The sequence below is a fragment of the Callithrix jacchus genome, chromosome 7, assembly GCF_049354715.1.
Source record: "Callithrix jacchus isolate 240 chromosome 7, calJac240_pri, whole genome shotgun sequence".
Lineage (NCBI taxonomy): Eukaryota > Metazoa > Chordata > Mammalia > Primates > Cebidae > Callithrix > Callithrix jacchus.
In genome coordinates this window covers 48,564,336-48,576,964 of record NC_133508.1, presented here as the reverse complement: position 1 = coordinate 48,576,964, position 12,629 = coordinate 48,564,336, and the positions used below count along the sequence as shown (strand labels likewise).

At 59.5% G+C, this 12,629-nt stretch overlaps 1 protein-coding gene across 6 annotated transcripts in view; it reads left to right on the top strand.

Annotated features, from left to right (window-relative positions):
* The window catches only part of CASZ1 (castor zinc finger 1), a 159,811-nt gene that overhangs the window by 102,220 nt on the left and 44,962 nt on the right, over positions 1 to 12,629 (top strand). For 3 of the 6 annotated variants that reach the window (XM_078330363.1, XM_078330367.1, XM_078330362.1), the window contains exons 1-2: positions 3,400 to 3,553; positions 3,944 to 3,982. In XM_078330363.1, the coding sequence (XP_078186489.1) occupies positions 3,505 to 3,553; positions 3,944 to 3,982 (88 nt within the window). In that variant the 5' untranslated portion in view covers positions 3,400 to 3,504. Of the gene's footprint in view, positions 1 to 3,399; positions 3,554 to 3,943; positions 3,983 to 12,629 lie in introns of those variants that run through there. The other 3 variants (XM_078330366.1, XM_078330364.1, XM_078330368.1) reach the window with 1 other exon arrangement.

The window sequence follows — 12,629 nt, the reverse complement described above, 5'->3', positions numbered from 1 at the left end:
CCTGTCCACCTCACTGGCTCGCGGCTCTCCCGACACCCTCCCTCCATCAGCCCGGGAGCGAGCTCACATGCAAACACGCGGGCTCCCTCGCAGGTGCGAACATGCTTGTTCGCAGGCACACGCAGTCCTTTGGCCAAGGCTTCCATGCCCTGGCCCAGTCGCCTCAGATGGAACCAGTTTATTGGGATCCTGGGGTGGGGTGCAAGAACAAAAGGAGCTTTGTTCAAGTTTATGTGAAAGTTACAAATTTAAAATGAGAGCAGATAAAGCATGAGATACCTGGTGTGTAAACAGGCAGGTGAGTGAGAAAGCCCCAGGCTCGGGAGGGAGAGTGAGTGGGCAACCTGGGGGTGCGGGGGAACGGGAACCAGCAATGGCAGCATGACGGCAAGGGCAGATGGCTTTCCTTGATGCTGACGTGGGGAGCCAAGGTTGGGGAGACCACTGGGTTGCCTTCCACTCTTGTGTTTCTCGGTGGGATGTCTCAGGAGGAGCTGGAGGCTCTGGGCCCGGGGCCTGGAGACCAGGAGAGATGATGGCATTGGGCTTCCACCCTTGGAGTCTCAGGCATGGAGGTCCTCACTGTGGCCTGGCTTTGGGGTCTCAGGTGTCAACATGTCGGATTCCTTAAAGCAAAGATGAGCCATAGCCTCAAAAGATGCCTCTCCTCTTGGTAGGAGGAGATACACTCAGAGAGAGAGAGAGAGAGACAGAGAAGGGGGGGCGCATAATCTGGGGACCCCTCCGGGACACAGCCTCTGACTCACATCCCGAGACCTCGAAGCCTCCGCCTTCCCCGACCTTCATAAATCCTCCAGCACCAAATTGGCCTGTTTCGGTGCTTCTCTGACCCATGCTCCTCCACTGAAGGCCTTTGACTCTTGGGCAGGGCCCACTCAGCCTGCACTGGCTGCCTGGCCAGGGACTTGGCAGGGCAGAAGCTTTCCAGGCATCCCCACACCTCCCTCCACCGCTGGCTGCTGTCCTCTAAGCTCTAGTTCTGTCCTTTCCGCCCAAGGCCCTGAGGTACTGAGTGGCCAATCCAGGTGGTCCTGCTTAGGCACACCTTTCCCCTCCACACCTGCCTCAGAGGTCAGGCTCTGACCACCCTCAGCTGAAGTCCAGAAAGATATTCAGAGCCACCCAGCGGCTCTGTGGGTCAAGTATGCAAGGAGCTCCCCATCTGTGCAGACATCTTCAAATGCACCCAGAAATCACCTCTTCTACCCCATGTCTCCAAGCTTCCTGCTATACCCAGTAGCCCAGACAGGGGAGCAGAGGCTCAGGATTGGGGTGGGGACTGGTCACCTGCTGTCACCAGCCAGAGCTGCAAGCCTGTTGTTACAATTCCTTGCTTTGGGGAGTTATGGGGGCAGCACCCAGAGGCAGGTGTGAACCCCACAGTGGTCCTGGATACAGGTGTCTTCTCTGAGATTCCAGCACATGGTCCTCTGTGCTGGGTGCCCTGTGCCGGGAGTCAGACTCCCAGGCTTAGACTTGGGGTAGTTCTATTCCCTTATTCGGGGTTTTGGGGCCAAGGGCAGCTCAGTAAAGTTTCTGGGCCACTCCAGCTGCTGTTCCTATGTAGGGGTGGGTGGGGAATCACAGAGCCGATGGGGCTGTGAGACAGCCAGGAGTGGGGACTGTCAGGAAGGCAGTGGGAAGGGCAGTGGCGGAGGGAGGGATGCTCAGCTCCCTGCGTGGCCATTTAGAACTATAGAGCAAGCAGAGAAAAGGAGAAAAGTGGGGAAAGTAGGAGAAAGAGTAGATTGTTAACTCCCTGATGTCTTTGCCCTAAGGCCTCCCCGGCCCCTCCCTTTGCAAAATAGAAATATTGCAAAAATAGGCCAGTGCCATGTTGCTGGATGCTGTCCAAAGACCAGGGAGAGCCTGGGCCCTGCTCCCCTCCCCTCATCGGAAGGCAGTGTGGCCCCTCCTGAAAGAGGAGGGCTGGGAGAGGTGGGGAGGGCAGCACGATGGGTGAAGGGACAGAGAGCCAGGTCCTTCCTTAGCAAGACTGCCCAAGACCCTGCTCACCCCACTGCCTCTTTCCTTGAGCCCCTCCAGCCTGATGGGTCATTTAGGTCACCAACATTTAAGGACTCTCAAAAAGTATGGCTGCAGCAGGGACATCTGGGGATGTCCCATGGTGCACGGTGCATAGTGGGGAGACCCCCCCCCAAACTGCTTCTCTGGCAGAAAAGGCGGAAGAGCAAGGGGAGCAGAAAGCACCTGGCTGGCAATGGGCTGGTGGGAAATGAGATTCCACATTGAAGAGGACGGGCCTAGCCCCAGGGCCGGGGTGGGGGGAGCTGGGATGGGCCTCAGGCTCCCTGGTTGATGGTGCCTGTGCTCTGCTGAGCGACCTCCCTAGGGTAGTGGCCAGAGGGACGAAGAGGGGAGGAAGCTCCAGCGATGGCCGGGATCATGGGTGGGGGTTGTGGGGGAAGGGGGGCCGATCCCCATTCGTCTGGCTGCCGGGCACGTGGCCCAACTTTGAGGGAGGAGTGGGGAGAAAGACCCGGGGACCGGGGAGGTTCTGGGAGGGCCCTTGGACCCGTTTTAAGGGCAAAACCAAAGCAAAGCGGAGGAAACTCCAGTGCGTGTCCCAGACTGGCGCTCCTGGGGCCCAGGGCCGGGGACGCGCGTGTTGCGGGAGCGCGCGGGCCTGACTGCGCCCTGCCCCGCCCCGCCCCGCCCCGCACTCCAGTTCCTCCAGCCCCAAGAGCGGCCCCTGCTGTGAGGGGAATACGAAATCCCTGTGCTCCCCTAGGAGCCCCGAGCCCGCAGACAGCGCGCAGAGGAGCAGGCAGGCGCAAGGCCCGACGGGCGCGGCCCCGCGGCGCCTCACACCTGCGCCCGCCCTCGCGGAAAAGTTGGCGCGGCCGCGCGGGGCGTGTGGCGGGCGCGCGCGGCGGCCGACGGTCGCGCTCGCGGGGCTGGAGCGGCCGCTGGGAGCGTGCGAGCGCGCGTGGCCGGCGGCGGCGGCGGGCGAGAGTGAGCGCGTGCCCGCGGGCGCCGTCCTCGCGCCTCGCTCTCCGCACCGCGCCGGGCCCCCTCCCGCCGGCCCGAGCGCGAGTCCCCGCCCCCTATTCCCGGAGCCAGAGGTTTGGGGGAATCGCAGAGCCAATGGGGCCGGCCGCCCAGCCGGTGCGGCGGGGGGCGCGCGCGGCGGGGGCGCGGGCGAGCGCGAGCCCATTCACTCCGGCACCCGGCGGCGGGCGGGCAGGAGGGAGCGGGCGGGCGCACCGGGCGGCGGCGGCGGGGCCGCGCGCTGCTCTTTCACCTGCCGGGGCCGGCGCGGGCCGGGCCGAGGAGGCGGCGCCGCGGCCGCCCTGCCAATCACCGCGGCGCCTGGCAGCGCCCCCGGCCGCGCCCGCCCGCCCGCTCCCTCCTGCCAAACTGTTACCCTGAGTGTTACCGGCAGGAGCAATGACATCAGGGCTTTAAAACAACTTGTTATTCGGGGAGTAATCAGTTGCAATTAGGCATTAATTAAGTATTATGAAAGTTGATTATTTAAGTGAATTCGGCTTTCGACTCTCCGACTATGGTGAGTACCGGGCGCGGGCGGGGGAGGCCCGGGGGCCGCGGTCTCGGGCGGCGACCCTGGCGCGGGGCGCGGGCGGCGGGACGGCGGCGCCCCGGGGCCTCGCGGGTCCCCCTGGCCCTGGCCTCCCCCAGCCGGGGCCGCGCCGGCCGAGAGTTGCTGCCTTAGTTGGAGAAACTCGGGCGGCGCGGAGCCGCGGGCGCGTGCGGGGCCGAGCGTGAGAAGCGGGCGGCGCGGAGGAGAAAGTTTCTCCGCCGCCGCGGCCTCGGCGCCCGCCCGGGACGGGCCGCTCTGGGGGGCGGGGGGCGCGCGGGACGGGCGGCCGGGGGTCCCGCGAGACGCTAACCCCGTGTTTCTTCTCTCCCGGTCTTCCCTTGGCGGCGTTCCTCGAAGAGTTTGGGACCAAGGAAACGAGAATGGATCTTGGAACAGGTACCGGCCGGTGGGAACGCAGGGGTGGCTCTTTCACTTTTCTTTCGCTTCTTTTACGGAAGTTCTTATTTTTAGCCCAATGAGGCGGCGGCGGGGCCGGGTGGGGGCCGGGAGGGTCGGGGCGGCTGCCTCCCGGCGCCCGGGCCTCGGGATCGCGACTTCTGAGGCTGTTGTTGTTGTTATTTGCCACTTGCTTAGAGGCTGTGAGTAATGTGATGCTTGTCATTATGAAAGAGCCGAGAGGAGCAGGAGCTGGGGGGCACCCAGGGAGAGGATTTAGGGGGTTTTTGTGGGGTTTTTGTTCTCCGTGTTTTTGTATGGCTTCGTCCTTTTTCTGTGTGTGTGTGTGTGTGTGTGTGTGTGTGTGTGTCTTTTTTTTCCTCTGCAAAGATCTTTGTGTGTCTGGCTGTGGGGTGTTTTTATTTTTTTAGTGGGGGGTGGTTTAGTTTTTGAAAGCAGCGTCCTGTTGGGAAAGGTGGTTAGTCTGGTTTCGGGGCGACTGTCTCAAGGTAAAGGAATTTAATTTATTTGGGACAAGGCTGTGTCGGATGATCAAGCTGCTTATTATGGCTAATGAGTATTTTTCACCTGAGAATCTGTGGGATGAGGTGGCTGTTATCAGTTCAAAGCGAGGGGCCCCGGACTCTCTCCCACCCCACTCTCTAGCCCCCACCCTGGGGAGTGGTGATGGACCAGACCGACTACTCAGCCTAGGCATCTCGGTTCTGGGGGCCTCCCATGGGACAAGGCCTAGGGCTCCAGGATGCCTGGTGCTGGCCTGGGGCAGAGTCTATCCTGAGATTTTGGTGTTTTCTTGGTTTTAATGTAATTCCATCAGCTCTTCAGGCTTCCCATGGGCCCTGGCTATTGAAACGAAAGTTTGGTTTCACGTGCTAGCTAGGTTGACAAAAGCAGCTGTCTTCTTAAACGTTTGAAAACAAACAGCCGGATCATTCATTGAGACTGATCTCTGAACCCTCCTGGTTCATTGATAGGATAGGTGATGCTGGTGGCTGTTAGTGCTGTTGTTTATAATAGGCCTAAGTTCACGGCATCGGCCCTTGGGATCCATGAGCTGATATCTGACCTTCTGAGGTCAAAGGGGAGTTGGCAGAGAGGACAGGAGGCAGCCCTGAGGGGCCCAGGATGGGCCGCACAGTGGCTGGTGAAGAAGGGCCTGTGTTTGTTGGGGAGGGTGTCGTTCACAGAGTTTGAGGACTGTGTAACACCAGCTGTGATCTTGGCTGGTGAGACGTCGAGGGCCATGTTACCTCTGTGCCCAGGAAGGGTGTGACACCCCCTGCTGGGCGAAGTGGTAAAGGTGTCTAGGGCCACGGCCTGCCATCTCTGCCACCCTGCCCCTCCCTGCCCACCACTCCCATGGAGAACCTGCCGGCCCCCACCTCCAATGGGTGTCTCATCACCTCCCTCTCGGGCCCCACCCCCTAACTTCAGAAATGGGGCCCCCACCCATCCCAGCCAAGAAGCAGACCTCAGAGATGGGCCTGGTGGCAATGCACCACCCCCTGCCTGAGGCAGGTGAGCCTCTGCTTACAGGCCAGCACATGGGACCTGAGCATTGCAGAGCTAGAAGGCAGGCCCTCTGGTCTGCCTCCTGCTAACCTGGGTGCCAGCTGGAGCCGGCATCCATCCTCCTGCCATCCACCATCCAGTCCCTCCAAGTCTGTTGTGGGGACAGTATGCCAAAGCCCTCCCTTAAGGTGTCCCGGCTGGAGTGCAGGCCTCCCAGCCCTGGCAGGAGGCAGGTAGCAGAGCCCTTTGTGGCGCCTCTCCTGGGCCTTAGGGAGACCAACTTCTCCCAGCACTCCAGGGAAGGCTCTGGAAACTTTTCCTAGAAGCTAAAAGGGCCCCTGAGGTCAGCTGGTCCCTCCTGTAGCTGGAGTAGGGCACTCCCAGTGGGACTCAGGCCTGGACTCTGGCCACTCAGAAGGGAGGCCAGGGTGACAGAGTTCTGACTGTTTCTTGGAGGAGTCATCTGGTGATACCATCTCTGTCTCTGCTTTGAACTTGGAAGTTTCACTTATAATCTCAGAACTTCAGAAGAAAAGCACTCTTCCCCCCACTTCACCAAAAAAAGGAAGCAGCTGAGGACGCTGAGATCCCCTCTGAGCTGGTCCCTGGGCTGACTCCATGCTGTATCTTCAGGAGCTGGGAACAGCTCCCTCAACTTCAGAATGCACGTGGGAGGGACACAGCTAGAGCCTTGTCTCTGGCCAGGGCTCGTGGCTGGTGAAGTGAGGGTCTCTTCCTCAGGGGCAGCATGGGCAGCTTCAGCCGAGGGCCTCTCTGACAGGGTTCAAGGCCAGGGGCACAGGCCCCGAAGGGCTGCTGCACCACGGACCTACTGAGCATCTGATTGTAGGTTAACGCCCCCTACCACCCTGGACACATCCAGGTCCTAAAGCACTTCAGCCATAAGGAAGTCAGTGGTGGGAAGGCCACCAAGCCTTCTCCAGAGGGGACAGCAGGACCTCAGGACCCTCAGGGGCCGTGTGGACTCCCTTTCCCCCACCATAGTTCAGCCAAGGGCTGGATCAATCTGGACGTCTTTAGCAATAAAAAATGCCGATGTCGTCCTAATTCACCAGGCCCCGAGATGACAGCAAATTTACATTTTTTAATTAAACTAGCAGCCAGTTTTTATGAGAGGGGGTTGGGTTATGCAAATCAAATGGTTGTGTACGGAAGATTAGGAGAGTTTGGGAATAAATTCCACAAATGCTAATAAAAAAAAAAAGGAAAGAGAGAGGGAGGGAGGGAGGGGAGAGAGGAAGAGAGGAGGACATAGTTCCATTAGGCCCTTTTAGAGTGATTTCCCTGGGGGAGGAAGCCAGGAGGGGGGAGGGGAGAAGGGAGGAAGCTTTCAAACACAGGTACATCCATTCTGCCGTTGGGAAGCTCCCAGGGTTAGGCCCCACCAGGCTGATTCCCAGGCCCTGAACTCAACTAGAAGCTGGGGTGAAAATGGCGGCGAAGCACGTGTGGAGCTGAGAGCAGGAAGCTGCCTTTGACCGGTGGGGATCTGGTTACAGTTGTCCCTTCTCTTCTTTAGACGAAGGGGTGGGTCTGTCCTAGGCTTGGTGGAGCCAAGTTAGGCTCTGCAAGGTCAAGGCCAAAGAGGCAAGAGGGCAAGTTCAAAGGGACGGCCATGGACTGCAGGGGGAGCCAGTGAGGGACAGTGCTGCCCACGTGACGCTGTGGCTACAGCCTTGTCATCCAGGCGGGTCAGTGGGAGGAAGCCCGGCCTGCTTCTTTCTCCTGCTGGGGCTCCAGGCCAGGACCCCCTTGCATTACCAGCAGACCCCCCCATCTCAGGCAGCCCAGGCCTCCACTGTGGGGAGGCCAGGAAGGGTGGGATCAGAAGCTGAGCCAGGCTGGCTCATTTTCCTGAGGAATTTCTCAGTAGCCCCATGCTTTGAGGGCATGCCGTCTTGAGGCAGAAGAGAGGCCACAGATTTCCAGATGGTTTGTGAGCCCAAGGAGCAAAGAGCCTGGCTTCCCCAACCCAGCCCCATGTGCGCTGCCTAGGCCCCTGCCCAGAGTGTCAGCCGCCTTCAGATCAGACCTTCCATGAGCCGCCAGGTCAAGGCCAGAGCCTTGCCAAGTGCGGAGGCTTCTAGGAACCTCGCTAGCTCTGGTTACACCTTCAACCCAGCAGGCGCCGGGGATTAAGAAGGTCCCTGTGCTGTTCTGGAGGAAGATTCCATGCCAGGGTCAGGGCAGAGCAGCTTGCTCTGAGTTTCCTTCCTCCAGCCTTGACTTGGCCAGATACACCCACTCAACCAGTCTAAGCTGGGGCCAGCCCCTGTAGCCAGGTTGGGCACCGGTTTTGCCAGTCTGCTGCAGGGGTAGGTGATCTGGGGCCATCTCGGCAGAAAGGAGCTGTCAGAGCCAGGGACAGAATGGGCCATCTCGGAAGTCCTGAGTTTCCTGGTACCATTCAAACAGAAGTTTGTGCTGTGCACTGGTTAGTGGCATTTGGAGGGACTCAGGCATCAGAAGACCTACAGTCATCGGCTGTGTGACTCCCAACTTGATTTTGTTCAGTGGGGCAGTCCTGGCGGGCGGGAGTAGGGGGTGAGTGGACAAGGTGAGGAGCGTGTTATTTGGACCTTTCCTTTAGTAGAAAGCACAGCTCTGGGCTGGGAAGTGACCCTTTGAGCTAGCCCTGGTTCTAGTGGCAAGACATCAGAGCAAGCTGAGGCTGAAAGGCCCAGCATAGCTGTCCCCTCCACCAGGAGGCTGAGGCAGAGGAGCAGGTCTGAAAGTCTCCCTAGAGAGACGCCCCCCCCCCTGCCCCGGGCCCTTTTTCCCTGGTAGGAACCAGCGAGGAGGACCTATTCACTCTCCTCTCCAAGAAAGGCCCTAAGTGTGGGTGCGAGGCAGACCCCTCTACTGGCCTGGTCGGTACCCCTGGGAATCTGACTGAGCTGCAGATTCCCAAAGTGCTCAGCCTCCCAAAGTGCTGGGATTACAGGCATGAGCCACCACACCCAGCCCTGAGCTGGTTTTTAGACCCTGACCACCCTGGCTGATGCCACCATCTCTAACTCTGTTTCCTCCTCATCCTCCTCACCTTCAGAGGGGGAAGGAAGTCACACTGTAGCAGTTATGCCTGTGGGTCCTCACAGCAAGCAGCAGTTGTTCTGGGGTAGCTGGGCCAGAGTACAACAAGACTAGGGAGAAACTGGAGCAGCAGGAGAGGGCAGGCAGCCCCAGTGTGCAGAGGAGGAACGGCAGCCTCACCAGGACCCCCATGCAAGACAGCAGCTTGGTGGTCTAGCCCTCACCCCTCTGGCTGCCTGGCCACAGAACAGCACCCTGATACCCTCGACTCAGCAGGACGTATGGTGTCCTGTTGGGGAAGAGCCCCATGCAGGAGGCGAGGCCTGAAACCCAGGAAACATCGGAGCCACTCCTGCAGCAGGAGAGGCAGAACTGAGGACTGCCTGGACCCTGTGTTGGCAGCATCTGCCTAGTGGAGGGAGAGGTGCGGCCTGCTGTCCTGCCAGACCGAGGAGCCGGGGCCAGGACCCAGGGATCTTTGGGAAAGAGTGGCCTTAAGGGATGTCCATCCACTACTGGGCTTTCTAGACTCCTCGCCAGTCCCTTCTTTCTGTGCCTCATCCTCCTTCCCCTCCAGGAGCAGAACTCCAGGTTCCCATTGTGCGACCCTGTTTTTCTATCTTTTCACCCAGGCCACCCAGCCCCTAAAGCCAGGCTCTTCTGCTACCTTTCTTGCCCCATGCAGCCTTTCCAGCCTCACACCCGCTGGCCCTGGAAATAGATAGGAGAGAAGCTGCTGGCTGTAGCCTGCTTCTCTGAGGCTCTGGGTAGACCTGTGACATCACTGTGCCAGGACCCAGCACTCGGACTCATGTGCCCTGATCCCCAGAAGGCTGGGGCCGGGGCCCTTGTTTTCCTCCGCCACGGCCACTCTAAAGCTGACCATTAGATGGTAGCTGCTGTACTGCCACCTCCTCCCGGGCCTGGTAGGGGCTGGGGCTCACGCCTTCCCGCTGTAAGTGCGGGTGGAACTGACTGATGGATGTTCCTCTTCGTAAGTGCCTCCCGGGCTTCTTGGTCGGGGCAGAAGGAGGAAGGCAGGAAATGCTGGCCGATTCCCTTGGGACCTGGGTTGTAGCTCCTTGAGAGCTTTCTAGAGCCTGGTTTACAGACAGGAGTGAGGCTGGGATTTGGGGTGACATGAAAGGGGCAGGGGGCCTAAGGAGAAAGGACAGGAGTGGGATGGTTGAATGGAACCCACAGTAACTCCTAACCATGATGGTGGCCTGGGACCAGGAGGGCTGCAGCAGAGGGCAATCCAGGCCCTCCTCCACCCGCCCCTTGCCCATCTCCCTCTCCCCTTGGTCTCTCTTCCCGAGCTGACCTCACCACTGTACGTCAGTCCTCTCATTCTCTTCCCCACTCTGGGGATCCCTCTAGCTAGACAGACCCAGGGCAGGGAGTAAGGCCAGAAAGATGGGGATACACCCATACCGGGGGCCAGCCAGGAGCCAGGGGGTATGTGGGCCACCCCTGGCCAGGGCATCTGCTCTTAGAATGTCCCACAGGCCTGTCTCTGGGGTCTCCTCAGGCTTTTCAGGGGCACTGCCAGTGCTATGATCGCAAACCTGCTGAGACCCTTCCCAAAGCCTCTCTCCATGCTTCCTGGCTGAGGCTGGGGCCCTGCCTGGCTTTGGAGGAGAAGGCGGGAGCTGGGTGGCCCAGCCTTTTCTTACAGGGCTTTTTCGGTGAGCTAAGGGGGCCCTGGGAGGGACTGTGCTAGGTGAGAACAGGAGACTGGAGGAGCTGGCCGAGCTTTAAGCGGGGGTGGGGGTGGGGGGGGTGGGGAAGAGCGGGGGTACCCTGGCTCAGCAGGAGAGCAGGAGGTGTCCCAGAGGCCAGCTGGGAGAGAGTCCTGGAAGTTCTGTTACTGGGAAGTGCCTCTTCTCCGCAGCTGCGATCCTCACCGTCCTCTAGCCCAGTGCCTCCCTCTCTGCCACCCCTTCAACCCAGGAGCTCAAGGCCAGAGAAAGCCAGGGGCTGCCTCGCAGAAGGATGACCCAGCTCTCCACTGCCCAGCAGGGGGCGCCCCACGGCATCTGCCCCCATCCTTTTAGAGATGAAGCAAAGTGGTCAGGACCTGGTCCAGGCCTCCGGGCCACGGGTGGGGGAGGGCAGACTAGCGTCCCCACCCCCAGAGGTTCCTCGGCTGAGTTTGTTTGCCAGGGTGACCTGTTTAATCATCTCATTTTCTGGTGGCCGTTTATTCCTCGTTTCCACGGTTACGGCCCCATTAAGGGGAGAAGCAATAAGGCTGAGAGTCAAACAGGTAATAAAAACATTAAAACCCCTGTGCACCAAGAGAGGGGGTGGGGAGGGGCGCAGTGAGGTGAGACGGCCTGGGGGCAGCCCAGGTGACAGCCAACCTACCTGTCCTCCAGAGGCCTAAGCAACCCCAAAACCCAGTCCTCGGCTTAGACCTATCCCCAACCCTTGGTCCCCTGGGCACTGTCCCAAGTAAAACAGGAAGGAGAAAGGGGAGAGGGAGTGTGATCCCAGCCCCCCCAGGACAGCCCTCAGCTGCTGGGTGACCCCATTCCAGCCCCTCCTGGTGGTCCCTTGGTAGGGGCGGGGGATGATTTCTGACATTGGTTTGAGCTCTAGAATTTTTTTTCTGCCAACTTTATCAGAAAGCATATTTGTGGTGAGTGCTACTAACAGTGGCAGTCTGGTGAGTAAATATTCCTGGTGTGGATGGCCCTGTGACCTTGAGAGGGAAGAGTGCGGGGATGCAGCCAAGGACATGTAAGGAGAGAAGACGGCCAGGCGGCCATGGGCCCCTGTGCTGGATGGGGGGCCCTTCCTGGCAAGGGGTCAGGTGGGGGCCATGGGGTCAGGTTGGCCCCAGCATACTCTTCCTGGCAGCATGATCCACCTCAGGCCCCAGTGACACCAGCTGGAGGCGGGTGGTATGACTTGCTGCCTACAGGATGGGCCGGCAGCTGCCCCTGTGGGCTCCCTTCCTCGGGTACATGGAAGTTGAAACCAAAGTCAGCCTCTTCCCTGCCCCTCTGAGTCCAGGAACACATTCCTCACTCCCAGCGTCCCCTCCCTGTCCTTCCTGGGAGCTTCCTGGGTATCCCCAGCCTCTCTGCCCTGCCCTCAAGATTTTTGAATGAGTAGAGGAGGGGGGCTTTCTGGAGTGGACAGGGGGAGGCTGGGTGGGGCTCAGGTGGGCATGGCAATGCCAGGCGATGTGTGCCCGGGGGCTGAGGATCAGTGGCTCAGAGAGAAAAGAGCAGCGGTTGCTCCCAGGTCTGGGGTGGGGAGGAGCCTTCCTCCTCTCTGATGCCATGCACCTCACAAACTCTCCGAGGTCTGTCTCTCTGGTTATTAATTTCAAAGTTGATTTCTGACGAGAGAGAGAGAGAGAGAGAGAGAGAGAGAGAGAGAGAGAGAGAGAGAGAGAGAGAAAGAGAAAGAGGAAGGTGTGGGAAATGGGGGAACCCTTTGGCTGGGAAATGCATCTTGGGACTGGGCCTAGATGAGTTAATATTCCGATCAAACAATTAAAAATAGAAAATGCTCCCTCAGCCCCAGCTGCCAAGGCTTTTCAGCAACTGTCACCAGCGGGTTCATGGGGCAGGTGGCACTGGGAAGGAGTTTTTCCACAAACAGCAAATATCAGAGATCACAGTGTGCCCCCCACTTCCCTCCCAGGACTCAGGACAGGTGTTTAGGGCTCCTGGTTCTCCCCAGACTCCCCTTTGGGGCCTAGAGCCAGGGCCTCCTCCCCTGCAGGGCCGCACGGTGAAATCATCGCCAGATGCCTTGTTAATTGCTTTAAGAATCTAACTTAAAATAAGATGAAAACTTATATTCCTGGGTAAGGAGTAATTTCCCATGCAATAGTAAATTAATGGAAGGATTGTGCCAGGGGGCCTGGCTGGGGCCATGCTCATCTGATAAATCCAAGGGTTTCAGGCAAGACAGCTCCCTTCTAGGAGGCTCCCGACCTTTGGGCCAGGTCCCGCGCTGGGGGTTCCTCTTGAGCTCCCCCATGGGTGGCTGAGTTGGGGGGACACATTCCATGTGTGCCTAGGGTCCCTCTCAATGATGG